The 18329-nt window shown below is 41.4% G+C and overlaps 1 protein-coding gene across 1 annotated transcript in view; it reads left to right on the top strand.

Moving 5' to 3' along the window:
* Positions 1–18329, top strand: part of LOC124047512 (visual pigment-like receptor peropsin) — a 29583-nt gene extending 11254 nt beyond the window's left edge. The window contains exons 3-7 of the mRNA XM_046367810.1: positions 1392–1491; positions 4914–4932; positions 8710–8795; positions 11695–11918; positions 17673–18329. Of these exons, the coding sequence (XP_046223766.1) occupies positions 1392–1491; positions 4914–4932; positions 8710–8795; positions 11695–11918; positions 17673–18212 (969 nt within the window). The 3' untranslated portion in view covers positions 18213–18329. The remainder of the gene's footprint in view (positions 1–1391; positions 1492–4913; positions 4933–8709; positions 8796–11694; positions 11919–17672) is intronic.

Here is an 18329-nt window from a genome sequence, read left to right as displayed (position 1 = left end):
CAAATCTAGAGGATTTCAGTTATTCCGTTTTGAACATTAATAAACTCTGTTTCTGTTAAGTCGCGTTTGGGTCCTCTTTCACCTGCATGACAACAGACCAGAGCAACGTGTTATATTATCTGATACAGACCAGAGCAACGTGTTATATTATCTGATGCAGACCAGAGCAACGTGTTATATTATCTGATACAGACCAGAGCAACGTGTTATATTATCTGATACAGACCAGAGCAACGTGTTATATTATCTGATACAGACCAGAGCAACGTGTTATATTATCTGATGCAGACCAGAGCAACGTGTTATATTATCTGATGCAGACCAGAGCAACGTGTTATATTATCTGATGCAGACCAGAGCAACGTGTTATATTATCTGATGCAGACCAGAGCAACGTGTTATATTATCTGATACAGACCAGAGCAACGTGTTATATTATCTGATACAGACCAGAGCAACGTGTTATATTATCTGATACAGACCAGAGCAACGTGTTATATTATCTGATACAGACCAGAGCAACGTGTTATATTATCTGATACAGACCAGAGCAACGTGTTATATTATCTGATACAGACCAGAGCAACGTGTTATATTATCTGATACAGACCAGAGCAACGTGTTATATTATCTGATACAGACCAGAGCAACGTGTTATATTATCTGATGCAGACCAGAGCAACGTGTTATATTATCTGATACAGACCAGAGCAACGTGTTATATTATCTGATACAGACCAGAGCAACGTGTTATATTATCTGATACAGACCAGAGCAACGTGTTATATTATCTGATACAGACCAGAGCAACGTGTTATATTATCTGATACAGACCAGAGCAACGTGTTATATTATCTGATACAGACCAGAGCAACGTTATATTATCTGATACAGACCAGTTATATTATCTGATACAGACCAGAGCAACGTGTTATATTATCTGATACAGACCAGAGCAACGTGTTATATTATCTGATACAGACCAGAGCAACGTGTTATATTATCTGATACAGACCAGAGCAACGTGTTATATTATCTGATACAGACCAGAGCAACGTGTTATATTATCTGATACAGACCAGAGCAACGTGTTATATTATCTGATACAGACCAGAGCAACGTGTTATATTATCTGATACAGACCAGAGCAACGTGTTATATTATCTGATACAGACCAGAGCAACGTGTTATATTATCTGATACAGACCAGAGCAACGTGTTATATTATCTGTTACAGACTACAGCAAAAACAAACTAAATGGTCCCGCCCCTAAGGAAAGCATGCTTCCAGTAACCTGTCAGTCATCACTGAGTGACAGGCAGAGACAGCCAGTCATTATCAGATGTGAACCAATAGCTTACTGACCCTCCCCCTATCTCCTCTCCTATAGGTTGATGGCTTCTTCACCTTGTTGTTTGGCCTGGCCAGCATCAACACCCTGACTGTCATCAGTGTCACCAGATACATCAAGGGATGCCAGCCTATCAAAGGTCAGGATAACAGAATAACATGTCGATTATAACAGCTAAACTATCATCTAACAAAGGTCAGGATAACAGAATAACATGTCGATTATAACAGCTAAACTATCATCTGACAAAGGTCAGGATAACAGAATAACATGTCGATTATAACAGCTAAACTATCAGCTAACAAAGGTCAGGATAACAGAATAACATGTCGATTATAACAGCTAAACTATCATCTAACAAAGGTCAGGATAACAGAATAACATGTCGATTATAACAGCTAAACTATCATCTCGAGTAGGTTGACAAAACGCTGAATTCCCAGGTTTTCCAGAAATTCCGTTTTATGATTCAAATCAAATCAAACTTTGTCACATGCGCGAAACACAAGTGTAGACCTTACTGTGAAATGCTTACTCACAAGCCCTTAACCAACAGTGTAGACCTTACTGTGAAATGCTTACTCACAAGCCCTTAACCAACAGTGTAGACCTTACTGTGAAATGCTTACTCACAAGCCCTTAACCAACAGTGTAGACCTTACTGTGAAATGCTTACTCACAAGCCCTTAACCAACAGTGTAGACCTTACTGTGAAATGCTTACTCACAAGCCCTTAACCAACAGTGTAGACCTTACTGTGAAATGCTTACTCACAAGCCCTTAACCAACAGTGTAGACCTTACTGTGAAATGCTTACTCACAAGCCCTTAACCAACAGTGTAGACCTTACTGCCCTGAAATGCTTACTCACAAGCCCTTAACCAACAGTGTAGACCTTACTGTGAAATGCTTACTCACAAGCCCTTAACCAACAGTGTAGACCTTACTGTGAAATGCTTACTCACAAGCCCTTAACCAACAGTGTAGACCTTACTGTGAAATGCTTACTCACAAGCCCTTAACCAACAGTGTAGACCTTACTGTGAAATGCTTACTCACAAGCCCTTAACCAACAGTGTAGACCTTACTGTGAAATGCTTACTCACAAGCCCTTAACCAACAGTGTAGACCTTACTGTGAAATGCTTACTCACAAGCCCTTAACCAACAGTGTAGACCTTACTGTGAAATGCTTACTCACAAGCCCTTAACCAACAGTGTAGACCTTACTGTGAAATGCTTACTCACAAGCCCTTAACCAACAGTGTAGACCTTACTGTGAAATGCTTACTCACAAGCCCTTAACCAACAGTGTAGACCTTACTGTGAAATGCTTACTCACAAGCCCTTAACCAACAGTGTAGACCTTACTGTGAAATGCTTACTCACAAGCCCTTAACCAACAGTGCAGACCTTACTGTGAAATGCTTACTCACAAGCCCTTAACCAACAGTGTAGACCTTACTGTGAAATGCTTACTCACAAGCCCTTAACCAACAGTGTAGACCTTACTGTGAAATGCTTACTCACAAGCCCTTAACCAACAGTGTAGACCTTACTGTGAAATGCTTACTCACAAGCCCTTAACCAACAGTGTAGACCTTACTGTGAAATGCTTACTCACAAGCCCTTAACCAACAGTGTAGACCTTACTGTGAAATGCTTACTCACAAGCCCTTAACCAACAGTGTAGACCTTACTGTGAAATGCTTACTCACAAGCCCTTAACCAACAGTGTAGTTCAATAAGAGTTTAGAAAATATTTACCAAATAAACTAAAGTAAAAAATTATAAAAAGTAACACAATAAAATAACTGCCCTTGTTTAGGGGCAGAATGACAGATTTTTACCTTGTCAGCTCGGTGATTTGATCCAGCAACCTGTCAGTTACTGGCCCAACGCTCTAAACACTAGGCTACCTGCTGCCGCCCCCAATAACTATCAACAGCAAACTTAGGAAATTCCTCTGCATTATCATTAACAGCATACTTGTACATTTCCTCAGTGAAAACAATGTACTGAGCAAATGTCCAATTGGCTTTAACAAAATTACCAAACAACAGACCATGTATTCACCCTGCACACCCTAATTGACAAACAAACAAACCAAAACAAAGGCAAAGTCTTCTCATGCTTTGTTGATTTAAAAAAGCTTCTCAATCTGGCATTTGTTGATTTAAAAAACATCATTACAAAATCCATGAACACAAACAACAAGTGTGCTGTTAAATTTGGCTACAAATCTTTACACAGGCATGAGGGGATGCAGCTTAAGCAAACATATATATCAATAAATTGATGTTCTACTAGAATCTGAAGTCAAATGTCTGTTTCCAGATCTGGTGCTTCTGTCACCAACCAAGGAGGGCCCACAGCAGCATCTAGATGTTCTGCAGATAAATAAATCTAAGTAAGACAAAAATAATGATGTTTCAAAAAAGTTCCAGTTGCTAGGATCACAAATACAAATTCCATCTAGACACCGTTGCTCTGGAACTGGCCAAAAATACTTTAATCAATTATAGAACCCATTACCCATTACCCTTTGTGGTTGTGATGTCTGGGGTCCGCTCACCAACCAAGATTTCACAAAATGGGACCATCACCAAATAGAGACTCTGCATGCAGAATACTGCAAAAAAACATCCTGCGTGTACAACGTAAAACACCAAATAATGCAGAGCAGAATTAGGCCGGTACCCGGTAATTATCAAAATCCCCAAAAAGAGCCGTTAAGTTATACAACCAACTAAAAGAAAGCGATTCCCAAACCTTCCATAACAAGGTCATCGCCTACAGAAATATTTACCTGGAGAAGACTTGCATAAGGTCCAGGGAAGTTCCTTGAGGGACGTTGTGGTATCGGCTTGAGGGGGGGGGGTGTACACGGCCTTGACCATAATCGAAGTAAAATCTATTGGGAGATAATACAGCATTTGATAGGACTTGAGTTGAGTTCCTGTGTGTTATCACAATTACACCATGAGTCGTTAATCATGAAAACATTCAGTTGAAGTCGGAAGTTTACATACGCCTTAGCCAAATACATTTAAACTCAGTTTCTCACAATTCCTGACATTTAATCCCAGTAAAAATTCCCTGTCTTAGGTCAGTTAGGATCACCACTTTATTTTAAGAATGTGAAATGTCAGAAAAATAGTAGAGAGAATGATTTATTTCAGCTTTTATTTCTTTCATCACATTCCCAGTGGGTCAGAAGTTTACATACACTCAATTAGTATTTGGTAGCATTGCCTTTAAATTGTTTAACTTGGGTGAAACGTTTCGGGTAGCCTAAACAATTGTTGGAAAGATTACTTGTGTCATGCACAAAGTAGATGTCCTAACAGACTTGCCAAAACTATAGTTTGTTAACATGAAATTTGTGGAGTGGTTGAAAAACGAGTTTTAATGGCTCCAACTTAAGTGTATGTAAACTTCCGACTTCAACTGTACACCCCCACCCTTCTTCTTCTTCTTCTTCTTCCGGAGAGATGTTTATTCCTGTCAGAGCGATGAACTGAGAATCCAGGTGGACCGATTCCAACAGTATATCCCAGAGAAAGACATGTTTCCGTGAAACAAAGTATGTTACAATCCCTGATGTCTCTCTGGAAAGAAGTTAGGGTGCGGTCCGTAGGGCCTGGTCAAACGTAGTGCACTAAATAGGGTACATGGTGTCAGCCCTGGTCAAAAGTAGTGCACTAAATAGGGAACATGGTGTCAATTGGGGAGTCACATTCCAGTAGGTCTTATCTGACAAGAGAAGAAAGAGCGTGATATATGTTGTTCTCGCTGTTAATGGGCTGTCATTACTGGCTGGATTTATGGAAGGAGATTACTGTTTGATTAATGATAACTATTATAGTACATTCTCTACACCAGACCTGACAATTAACTTAATTTGAGGTGAGGTTGAGGTGAGGAATGTCTTAACTAGATAATAATATAACTGCTTCTGTTAACTTCTGTTGTTATCACTCTATGGTGGGTTGATTGCTCCGAAGGGGAGGTTTTAACATGAGGAGAGGTTTTACAGGAGGGGAGAATTTTACAGGAGGGGAGGTTTACATGAGGAGAGATTTTACAGGAGGGGAGGTTTTACAGGAGGGGAGGTTTTACAGGAGGGGAGGTTTTAACAGGAGGAGAGGTTTACATGAGGAGAGATTTTTACAGGAGGGGAGGTTTTTACAAGAGGGGAAGTTTACATGAGGAGAGGTTTTACAGGAGGGGAGGTTTTACAGGAGGGGAGGTTTACATGAGGAGAGGTTTTACAGGAGGGGAGGTTTTTACAGTCGGGGAGGTTTACATGAGGAGAGGTTTTGGAGGAGGGGAGGATTACATGAGGAGAGGTTTTACAGGAGGGAAGGTTTTACAGGAGGGGAGATTTTACAGGAGGGGAAGTTTTACAGGAGGGGAGGTTTTACGGGAGGGGAGGTTTTACAGGAGGGGAAGTTTTACAGGAGGGGAGGTTTTACAGGAGGGTAGGTTTTTACAGGAGGGGAGGTTTTTACAGGAGGAGACGTTTTACAAGAGGGGAGGTTTTACAGGAGGGGAGGTTTTTACAGTATGTTTTGAAAGAAATACAACATGGCTGACATCTTGGGTAGAGTAGTCTATTCATCAATCAATTGTATACAATTTAATACATTCTGGGTTGTTTCTTTAGTTCATCAGTTGACTGGATCTTGTACTGTATGTGTCATTATTTGATTGTGTGCTGAACGTCTTTCATAAATCATATCACATTGAAATTCTTTGAAATTGATCGTTCAGATTGGCCTCAATTAGACTATTGTGTTTCATCATTTACTGAGGCACTGAAAAGCGTATCACCTCATACAGGATTCACACAACATGTCCTGTAATCAGATATAAGTGACTGATTTATTAATTTTGTTGGTCATTGGAAGCACACCAATCACAACAATCGATTCATTCTCTTCTCACTGAATACAAACCTATATGTACTTTGTCAAGAAAGGTTATTTTCAGTGGGAGTAATTTACAAGTGTTTGCCTGAAATAAGAGAATCATTGTTCATAAAATGTCACAGTCTGACATTCATAACTGGGGTGGAAAGAATTCAGGACTTTAACGTGCCAGCTTCCCTCCAACTTTTCCTGTCGCGTGCTTGCAGAGGAATATCATTTGGAAATCAGAGCCCTTTTAGAGAGGGTGACACACTGATCTAGGATCAAGGACTACACAGAAAAACAAATGGTTCTATATTGCACCAGATAAGGATGGTTTGGCTTTGTAACCAATAGCAGATCGCCTTTTTGCTGCTGTATAGAACCTTTATAGAAGGTTCTATAAAGAATCATGCTCATGAGGTTCTAAATGGAACCTGTATGGTGCTATAAAGAATCATGCTCATGAGGTTCTAAATGGAACCTGTATGGTGCTATAAAGAATCATGCTCATGAGGTTCTAAATGGAACCTGTATGGTGCTATAAAGAATCATGCTCAAGAGGTTCTAAATGGAACCTGTATGGTGCTATAAAGAATCATGCTCATGAGGTTCTAAATGGAACCTGTATGGTGCTATAAAGAATCATGCTCACGAGGTTCTAAATGGAACCTGTATGGTGCTATAAAGAATCATGCTCATGAGGTTCTAAATGGAACCTGCATGGTGCTATAAAGAATCATGCTCACGAGGTTCTAAATGGAACCTGTATGGTGCTATAAAGAATCATGCTCATGAGGTTCTAAATGGAACCTGTATGGTGCTATAAAGAATCATGCTCATGAGGTTCTAAATGGAACCTGCATGGTGCTATAAAGAATCATGCTCATGAGGTTCTAAATGGAACCTGTAATGATGCTATAAAGAATCATGCTCATGAGGTTCTAAATGGAACCTGTAATGATGCTATAAAGAATCATGCTCATGAGGTTCTAAATGGAACCTGTATGGTGCTATAAAGAATCATGCTCATGAGGTTCTAAATGGAACCTGTAATGGTGCTATAAAGAATCATGCTCATGAGGTTCTAAATGGAACCTGTATGGTACTATAAAGAATCATGCTCATGAGGTTCTAAATGGAACCTGTAATGGTGCTATAAAGAATCATGCTCATGAGGTTCTAAATGGAACCTGTATGGTGCTATAAAGAACTTTCCTAAGGTTCCTCTAAAGAACTATTAAAAAAGGTTCTATATAGCAACAAAAAGTATTCCGCTATGTTTACAATCCTTTTTGGGCTATTATTAATGGTTCTTTATAGAACCTTTATGGAGAATGATACTATAAAAAAAATGTTCTCAATCGCAAAGGTTCTACACATAATCTTTTGAAGAACAATACAGGCTTTTTTTTAAAATTCAATGTTAGCCATATTATTTTGTAAAACTTCCATAGGTGTTAATAGTGTGTTAATTGACAAATTGAATCAGGTGTGTTAACTAGTGATGTCATGTTTGATGCCGGAGCTCCGGGTGATGCGTCAAAATCGCTAAGCAGTGAGGGAAATGTTGAGGGTGACTGCAGGATTATAGGGAAATGTTGAGGGTGACTGCAGGATTAAAGGGAAATGTTGAGGTGACTGCAGGAATATAGGGAAATGTTGAGGGTGACTGCAGGATTATAGGGAAATGTTGAGGGTGACTGCAGGATTATAGGGAAATGTTGAGGGTGACTGCAGGATTATAGGGAAATGTTGAGGGTGACTGCAGGATTAAAGGGAAATGTTGAGGGTGACTGCAGGAATATAGGGAAATTTTGAGGGTGACTGCAGGATTAAAGGGAAATGTTGATCAATGAATCTGCAGGATTATAAAGCCCTTTTAAATCAACCGATTGAGGGTGACTGCAGGTTATAGGGAAATGTTGAAGGTGACTGCAGGAATATAGGCCTATGTTGAGGGTGACTGCTGGATTATAATGTTAATTTTGAGGGTGACTGCAGGATTAAAGGGAAATGCTGGGGGTGACTGCAGGATTATAGGCTATATATCCATCCATCAATCCATCCATCCATCCCGCTATATATCCATCCATCCATCCATCCATCCATCAATCCATCCCTCTATATATCCATCCATCCATCAATCCATCCATCCATGTGAGGGTGACTGCAGGATTATAGGGAAATCCATCCCCTTGATATACTCCATCCATAAAGGGAAATCCCTTGATTATCGTGTTTTACACACTATTCCTTAAAACCATGTTATATCAATCAATCACATTAATATATAAAGCCCTTTTTACATCAACCGATGTCATCCATCCATCCCGCTTGATCTGGAACACATCATCCCTCATTGCCTGTGTCTGTGTCCATGTGTGTCCATGTGTGTCCATCCATCCTGTTTCCATCCTCCATTCATGCATCATCCCTTTATATCACCATCTGCATCTCTCTAATGTTAATCTGGGTTGGAGCTTTGTTCTGGTCTGTCGCTCCACTGCTGGGCTGGGGCAGCTACACAGGTTAGTGTCTCCCTCCCTCCCTCGATCCATCCATACATACATCCATCCCTCTATATATCCATCCATCCATCCATTTATCCCTCTATATATCCATCCATCCATCCATCCCTCTATATATCCATCCATCCATCCATCCATCCCTCTATATATCCATCCATCCATCCATACATACATCCCTCTATATATCCATCCATCCATCCATTTATCCCTCTATATATCCATCCATCCATCCCTCTATATATCCATCCATCAATCCATCCATCCCTCTATATATCCATCCATCAATCCATCCATCCCTCTATATATCCATCCATCAATCCATCCATCCCTCTATATATCCATCCATCCATCAATCCATCCATCCATCCCGCTATATATCCATCCATCCATCAATCCATCCATCCATCCCTCTATATATCCATCCATCCATTCATCCATTCATCCCTCTATATATCCATCCATCCATCCCTCTATATATCCATCCATCCATCCATCCATCTCTATATATCCATCCATCCATCCATACATACATCCCTCTATATATCCATCCATCCATCCCTCTATATATCCATCCATCCATCCCTCTATATATCCATTCATCCATCCATCCATCCCTCTATATATCCATCCATCCATCCATCCATACATACATCCCTCTATATATCCATCCATCCATTCATCCATTTATCCCTTTATATATCCATCCATCCATCCATCCCTCTATATATCCATCCATCCATTCATCCATTCATCCCTCTATATATCCATCCATCCATTCATCCATCCATCCCTCTATATATCCATCCATCCATTTATCCCTCTATATATCCATGTATTCATCCATCCATTTATCCATCTATATATCCATGTCTTCATCCATCCATCCGTTCATCCATTCATGCATGCGACCACCTCTCGAAACACCGCTCTAACCCATCCATTTATTCCTCTATATATCCATCCATCCATCCATTTGTCCCTCTATATATCCATCCATCCATCCATTTATCCCTCTATATATCCATCTCCATTTATCCCTCTATATATCCATCCGTCCATCCATCCATCCATCCATTTATCCCTCTATATATCCATGTATCCATCCATCCATCCATCCATTTATCCCTCTATATATCCATCCATCCATCCATTTATCCCTCTATATATCCATCCATTTATTCCTCTATATATCCATCCATTTATTCCTCTATATATCCATCCATCCATCCATCCATCCATTTATCCCTCTATATATCCATTCATCCATCCATTTATTCCTCTATATATCCATTCATTCATCCATTTATCCCTCTATATATCCATTCATCCATCCATTTATTCCTCTATATATCCATCCATTCATCCATTTATTCCTCTATATATCCATCCATCCATACATTTATCCCTCTATATATCCATTCATCCATCCATTTATCCCTCTATATATCCATCCATTCATCCATTTATTCCTCTATATATCCATTCATCCATCCATTTATCCGTCTATATATCCATCCATCCATCCATCCGGGGCGGCAGTGTAGCCTAGTGGTTAGAGCATTGGACTAGTAACCGAAAGGTTGCAAGTTCAAATCCCCGAGCTGACAAGGTACAAATCTGTCGTTCTACCCTTGAACCCAGACAAAAGGAACGGTCGCCCCCTCCAACCACTGTCGCCATTCGCCTAGGCTGTGGCAAGTTCACTAGGTTGCTGTTGAACAGCCAGCTAGGCTGTCATTGAAAATAAGAATTTGTTCTTACTGACTTGCCTGGTTAAATAAAGGTAAAATAAAAAAATCCATCCATCCATCCATTTATCCCTCTATATATCCATCCAACCATTTATCCCTCTATATATCCATCCAACCATTTATCCCTCTATATATCCATCCAACCATTTATCCCTCTATATATCCATTTATCCCTCTATATACCCATGTATTCATCCATCCATCCATTTATCCCTCTATATATCCATCCATCCATTTATCCCTCTATATATCCATCCATCCATTTATCCCTCTATATATTCATCCATCCATTTATCCCTCTATATATCCATCCATCCATCCATCCATCTGTTCATCCATCCAACCATTTATCCCTCTATATATCCATGTATTCATCCATCCATTTATCCCTCTATATATCCATGTATTCATCCATCCATCCATTTATCCCTCTATATATCCATCCATCCATCCATCTGTTCATCCATCCAACCATTTATCCCTCTATATATCCGTTCATCCATCCATCCATTCATCCATTTATCCATCTATATATCCATGTATTCATTCATTCATCCATCCATCCATCCATTCATCCCTCTCTATATCCATCCATCCCTCTATATATCCATCCATCCATCCATCCATCAATTTATCCCTCTATATATCCATGTATTCATTCATCCATCCATCCATTTATCCCTCTATATATCCATGTATTCATCCATCCATCCATTTATCCCTCTATATATCCATGTATTCATCCATCCATCCATCCATCCATTTATCCCTCTATATATCCATCCATCCCTCTATATATCCATGTATTCATCCCTCCATCCATCCATTTTTCCCTCTATATATCCATCCATCCATCCATTTATCCCTCTATATATCCGTTCATCCATCCATTTATCCCTCTATATATCCATCCATCCATCCATTTATCCCTCTATATATCCATGTATTCATCCATTTATCCCTCTATATATCCATGTATTCATCCATCCATCCATCCATTTATCCATCTATATATCCATGTATTCATCCATCCATCCGTTCATCCATTCATGCATGCGACCACCCATCCATCCGTTCATCCATCCCTTCATGCGACCACCTCTCGAAACACCGCTCTAACAAATTCATCCCCATATCTCCACCTCCAGACTGCGGGTACGGGACCTGTGAGGTGGACTGGTCCAAGGCTAACTACTCCACCATCTACAAGTCCTACATTATGTCCATCCTCATCACCTGCTTCTTCGTCCCGGTCATGGTCATGGTGTTCTCCTATATAGCCATCATCCATACAGTGGTGAGCAGCAATGCCATGTCTGCTGACCGATACCTCTCAGCCAGACAGAGGAAGGTGGAACGAGACGTCACGAGGGTGAGCCAATTAACCAACCAATCAATCAATCAATTCATTCAATAACATTTAGTTAGAAGACATATTTACATCAACAGAACAGAAACAGAAAGGGATTTTTTTTAAATAACCCAGACAAGACCGCAAAAGGTGCATCAGGAGCACAGTGGACAGTAAACATTCAAATAAAATAAAAATTACAAATATTTGTCACCTGCTTTGTAAACAACACGTGTAGACTAACAGTGAAATGCTGACTTACGGGGCCCTTCACAACGACACATGTAGACTAACAGTGAAATGCTGACTCACGGGCCCTTCACAACGACACATGTAGACTAACAGTGAAATGCTGAGTCACGGGCCCTTCACAACGACACATGTAGACTAACAGTGAAATGCTGACTTACGGGCCCTTCACAACAACACGTGTAGACTAACAGTGAAATGCTGACTTACGGGGCCCTTCACAACAACACGGAGAGAAAGAAATTAGAAAAATAATAACACAAGGAATAAATACACAATGAGTAACAATAACTCTGCTATAAACACGGGGTACCAGTACTGAGTAATGATAACTCTGCTATATACACGGGGTACCAGTACTGAGTAATGATAACTCTGCTATAAACACGGGGTACCAGTACTGAGTAATGATAACTCTGCTATAAACACGGGGTACCACACTCTGGGGAGAACTACCAGTACTGAGTAATGGTAAACTCTGCTATAAACACGGGGTACCAGTACTGAGTAATGAGAACTCTGCTATAAACACGGGGTACCAGTACTGAGTAATGAGAACTCTGCTATATACACGGGGTACCAGTACTGAGTAATGGTAACTCTGCTATATACACGGGGTACCAGTACTGAGTAATGAGAACTCTGCTATATACACGGGGTACCAGTACTGAGTAATGGTAACTCTGCTATATACACGGGGTACCAGTACTGAGTAATGAGAACTCTGCTATATACACGGGGTACCAGTACTGAGTAATGATAACTTGGCTATAAACACGGGGTACCAGTACTGAGTAATGATAACTTGGCTATAAACACGGGGTACCAGTACTGAGTAATGAGAACTTGACTTTATACACGGGGTACCAGTACTGAGTAATGATAACTTGGCTATAAACACGGGGTACCAGTACTGAGTAATGATAACTTGGCTATAAACACGGGGTACCAGTACTGAGTAATGATAACTTGGCTATAAACACGGGGTACCAGTACTGAGTAATGAGAACTTGACTTTATACACGGGGTACCAGTACTGAGTAATGATAACTCTGCTATAAACACGGGGTACCAGTACTGAGTAATGAGAACTCTGCTATATACAACTCTGGGGGTACCAGTACTGAGTAATGAGAACTCTGCTATATAACACGGGGTACCAGTACTGAGTAATGAGTAACTCTGCTATATACACGGGGTACCAGTACTGAGTAATGGTAACTCTGCTATATATAAACACGGGGTACCAGTACTGAGTAATGAGAACTCTGCTATATACACGGGGTACCAGTACTGAGTAATGAGTAACTCTGCTATAAACACACGGGGTACCAGTACTGAGTAATGGTAACTCTGCTATAAACACGGGGTACCAGTACTGAGTAATGATAACTCTGGCTATAAACACGGGTACCAGGGTACCAGTACTGAGTAATGATAACTTGGCTATAAACACGGGGTACCAGTACTGAGTAATGAGAACTTGACTTTATACACGGGGTACCAGTACTGAGTAATGATAACTCTGCTATAAACACGGGGTACCAGTACTGAGTAATGATAACTCTGCTGGCTATAAACACGGGGTACCAGTACTGAGTAATGATAACTTGGCTATAAACACGGGGTACCAGTACTGAGTAATGATAACTCTGCTATAAACACGGGGTACCAGTACTGAGTAATGAGAACTTGACTTTATACACGGGTACCAGTACTGAGTAATGAGAACTCTGCTATAAACACGGGGTACCAGTACTGTACTGAGTAATGATAACTCTGCTATAAACACGGGTACCAGTACTGAGTAATGATAACTCTGCTATAAACACGGGGTACCAGTACTGAGTAATGAGTAACTCTGCTATAAACACGGGGTACCAGTACTGAGTAACTCTGCTATAAACACGGGGTACCAGTACTGACTCTGCTATAAACACGGGGTACCAGTACTGAGTAATGATAACTCTGCTATATACACGGGGTACCAGTACTGAGTAATGGTAACTCTGCTATATACACGGTACCAGTACTGAGTAATGATAACTCTGCTATAAACACGGGGTACCAGTACTGAGTAATGATAACTCTGCTATAAACACGGGGTACCAGTACTGAGTAATGAGAACTCTGCTATAAACACGGGGTACCAGTACTGAGTAATGATAACTCTGCTATATACACGGGGTACCAGTACTGAGTAATGGTAACTCTGCTATATACACGGGGTACCAGTACTGAGTAATGATAACTTGGCTATAAACACGGGGTACCAGTACTGAGTAATGATAACTTGGCTATAAACACGGGGTACCAGTACTGAGTAATGAGAACTTGACTATATACACGGGGTACCAGTACTGAGTAATGATAACTTGGCTATAAACACGGGGTACCAGTACCCAGTCCATGTGCAGGGGTACGGGGTAATTAAGGTAGATACGTATGTACATAAAGGCAAGGGTAAAGTGACTAAGCAATATGATAGATAATACGCAGTAGCAGAAGTGAATGTGATGAGTCAAAAGAGATGAGCAAAACGGTGTCAATGCAGATCGTCCGGGTAGCTATTTGGTCAACTATTTAGCAGCCTTGAGGGTAGAAGCTGTTCAGGGTCCTGTTGGTTCCAGACATGGTGCATCGGTACCGCTTGCCGTGCGGTAGCAGAGAGAACAGCCTATGACTTGGGTGGCTGGAGTTCTTGACCATTTTTAAGGCCTTCCTTTGACACCGCCTGGTATAGTGATGTAATGGGCCATATGCACTACCCTCTGTATCATCTTGCTGTCGGATGCCAAGCAGTTGCCATACCATGCGCTGATGCAGCCAGTCAAGATGCTCTCAATGGTGCAGCTGTATAACTTTTTGAAGAGCTGAGGGTCCGTGCCAAATCTTTTCAGCATCATGAGGGGGAAGAGGCGTTGTCGTGCCTTTTTAAGGATTGTGTTGGTGTATGTGGACCACCCTAATTCCTTAGTGATATGGACATCGACGTTGAGGGAGAGGTTGTTGTACTGGCACCACATTGCCAGGCCACTGACCTCCTCCCTATAGGCTGTTTCATCGTCGTCGGTGATCAGGCCTACCACCGTGGTGTCGTCAGCAAACTTAATGATGGTGTTGGAGTCGTGCTCAGCCACACAGTCATGGGTGCGCATGGAGTATAGGAGTGGACTCAGCATGCACCCTTGAGGGGCCCCAGTTTTGAGGATCAGCATGGTGGATGTGTTGTTGCCTATCCTCACCGCCTGGGGGCGGCCCGTCAGGATGTCCAGAATCCAGTTGCAGAGGGCGGTGTTCAGTTAAAGTTTCCTGAGCTAGTGATGAGCTATGAGGGCTCTAAGCTGTTGAGCGCTGAGCTGTAGCCAATGAACAGCATTCTCACATAGGTGTTCCTTTTGTCTAGGTGGGAAAAGGCTGTGTGGAGTGCAATAGAGATTGCGTCCTCTGTACAACTGGCGGTATGCAAATTGGAGTGGGTCTAGGGTTTCTGGGAAAATGGAGTGGATGTGAGTCATGAACAGCTTTTTAACCTCTCTGGGATATGTGGGACGCTAGCGTCCCACTTGGCCAAAAGCCAGTGAAAATGAAGAGCGCCAAATTCAAATTAATTACTATAAAAATCAAACTTTCATGAAATCACACGTAAGATACCAAATTAAAGCTTCACTTGTTGTGAATCCAGTCAACATGTCAGATTTCAAAAAGGCTTTTCGGCGAAAGCAAACGATGCAATTATCTGAGGGTAGCACCTTCGTAAACAAAGAGAGAAAGCATATTTCAATCCTGCAGGCGCGACACAAAATGCAGAAATAGAAATATAAATCATGCCATACCTTTGACGAGCTTCTTCTGTTGGCACTCCAATATGTCCCATCAACATCACAAATGGTCCTTTTGTTTGATTAATTCCGTCGATATATCTCCAAAATGTCAATTTCTTTGGCGCGTTTGATCCAGAAAAACACCAGTTCCAGTGCACAACGTGACTATAAAATATCTCAAAAGTTACCTGTAAACTTTGCTAAAACATTTCAAACTACTTTTGTAATACAACTTTAGGTATTTTTGTACGGAAATAATCGATAAAATTGAAGACTGGATGATCTGTGTTCAATAGAGGAAGAAAACAAACTGTAGCTAGCTTTCTGGTCACGCGCCTCTATCTAACAGTACAGTTGAAGTGAACCTCGTTTTGATCAGGGCTACTTCTTCATTACACAAAGGAAAAACCTCAACCAATTTCTAAAGACTAAAGACCCATTGAAAAGAGAGTGACCTCTGAAAGGTTTGTCCTCTGGGTTTCGCCTGCTAAATAAGTTCTGTTATACTCACAGACATGATTCAAACAGTTTTAGAAACTTCAGAGTGTTTTCTATCCAATCTACTAATAATATGCATATATTATCTTCTGGGGATGAGTAGCAGGCAGTTGAATTTGGGCATGCATTTCATCCAGACGTGAAAATACTGCCCCCTGTCAAGTTAAAGCATTTCATGGCTACAGATGTGAGTGCTACGGGACGATAGTCATTTAGACAGGTTAGCTTGGCGTTTTTGGGCACAGGGACTATGGTGGTCTGCTTGAAACATGTTGGGATTACAGACTTAGTCAGGGAGAGGTTGAAAAGGTTAGTGAAGACATTTGCCAGCTGGTCAGCAAATCCTACGTGTCCTGGTATTTCGTCTGGCATTGCGGCCTTGTGAATGTTAACCTGTTTAAATATCTTACTCACATTGGCTACGAAAAATGTAGATCACACAGTCGTCCGGAATGGCTGGTGCTCTCATGCATTGTTCAGTGTTGCTTGCCTTGAGGTGAGCATTGATGACATTTCACTCTTCTGGTAGGCTTACATCACTGGGCAACTAGCAGCTGCAATTCCCTTTGCAATCCGTGATAGTTTGCAAGTCCTGCCACATCCAACGAGCGTCAGAGCCAGTGTTGTAGGATTCGATCTTAGTCCTTTATCGACACTTTGCCTGTTTGATGTCTCTATGGAGGTCATAGCAGGATTTCTCCAGATTAGTGTTCTGTCGCTTGAAAGCGACATCTCTATCCTTAAATTCAGTGCGGATGTTGCCTTTAATACATGGCTTCTGGTTGGGATATGTACTGTCGTCGATGCATTTATTAATGACACCAGTGACTGATGTGGTAAACTCATCAATGTTATCGGATGAATCCCAAAACATATTCCAGTCTGTGCTAGCCAAACAGTCCTGTAGCTAGCCAAACAGTCCTGTAGCTAGCCAAACAGTCCTGTAGCTAGCCAAACAGTCCTGTAGCTAGCCAAACAGTCCTGTAGCAAGCCAAACAGTCCTGTAGCTAGCCAAACAGTCCTGTAGCTAGCCAAACAGTCCTGTAGCTAGCTAAACAGTCCTGTAGCTAGCTAAACAATCCTGTAGCTAGCTAAACAGTCCTGTAGCTAGCGAAACAATCCTGTAGCTAGCTAAACAGTCCTGTAGCTAGCTAAACAGTCCTGTAGCTTTTTTAATCTCTCTTCTCTGTCACTTCTCCTTCAGGTCTCCATAGTGATCTGCACAGCCTTCATCATGGCATGGTCTCCCTATGCTGTGGTCTCCATGTGGTCTGCCTGTGGTTACCACGTCCCCAACATGACTTTAATCTTCACCCGTCTCTTCGCTAAATCCGCCTCCTTCTACAACCCCCTCATCTACTTCGGAATGAGTTCTAGGTTCCGGAAGGAAGTCTTTGTGCTGTTGCCGTGTTACGGTGGCTCCGCCCACAAGGAAGTGGTCCGCCTCAAGAACTTCCAGGAGCTTGACGAGCTGAAGCTGAAAGACCATCCCGAGGCCACGACCCTTCCTGTGATTCCTGTGATCTCACTTCCTCTGCAGTCAAGAGAGGTTAAATATGGTGAAGAAGAGATGCTGCAGACAGAGGGTTCCGTGGCTCAGGATTCAGACTCAGGGGTGAATAGTCCAGCCCACACGCCGCCTACTGTCAGTCAGGAGTCACTCTACTACATTCCCAATGTACCCCTCACCCCCCTACCCAGCATGCACTCTGAGATGCCAGAGTACGAGAGTGAAAGACTCTAAAAATCTCTAAATGTGTATCCAAAATGGCACCTTACACTATTAGAGAAAAAAAGAACCTAAAGGGTTGTACCCCATAAGAGAACCTATTTCATGTAGAACCCTTTTTCTATCTGAAAC

This window comes from Oncorhynchus gorbuscha, linkage group LG11, assembly GCF_021184085.1.
Source record: "Oncorhynchus gorbuscha isolate QuinsamMale2020 ecotype Even-year linkage group LG11, OgorEven_v1.0, whole genome shotgun sequence".
Taxonomy (NCBI): Eukaryota; Metazoa; Chordata; class Actinopteri; order Salmoniformes; family Salmonidae; genus Oncorhynchus; species Oncorhynchus gorbuscha.
Note: the sequence above shows the minus strand (reverse complement) of the source record. Positions and strands in the feature narration are given on the sequence as shown.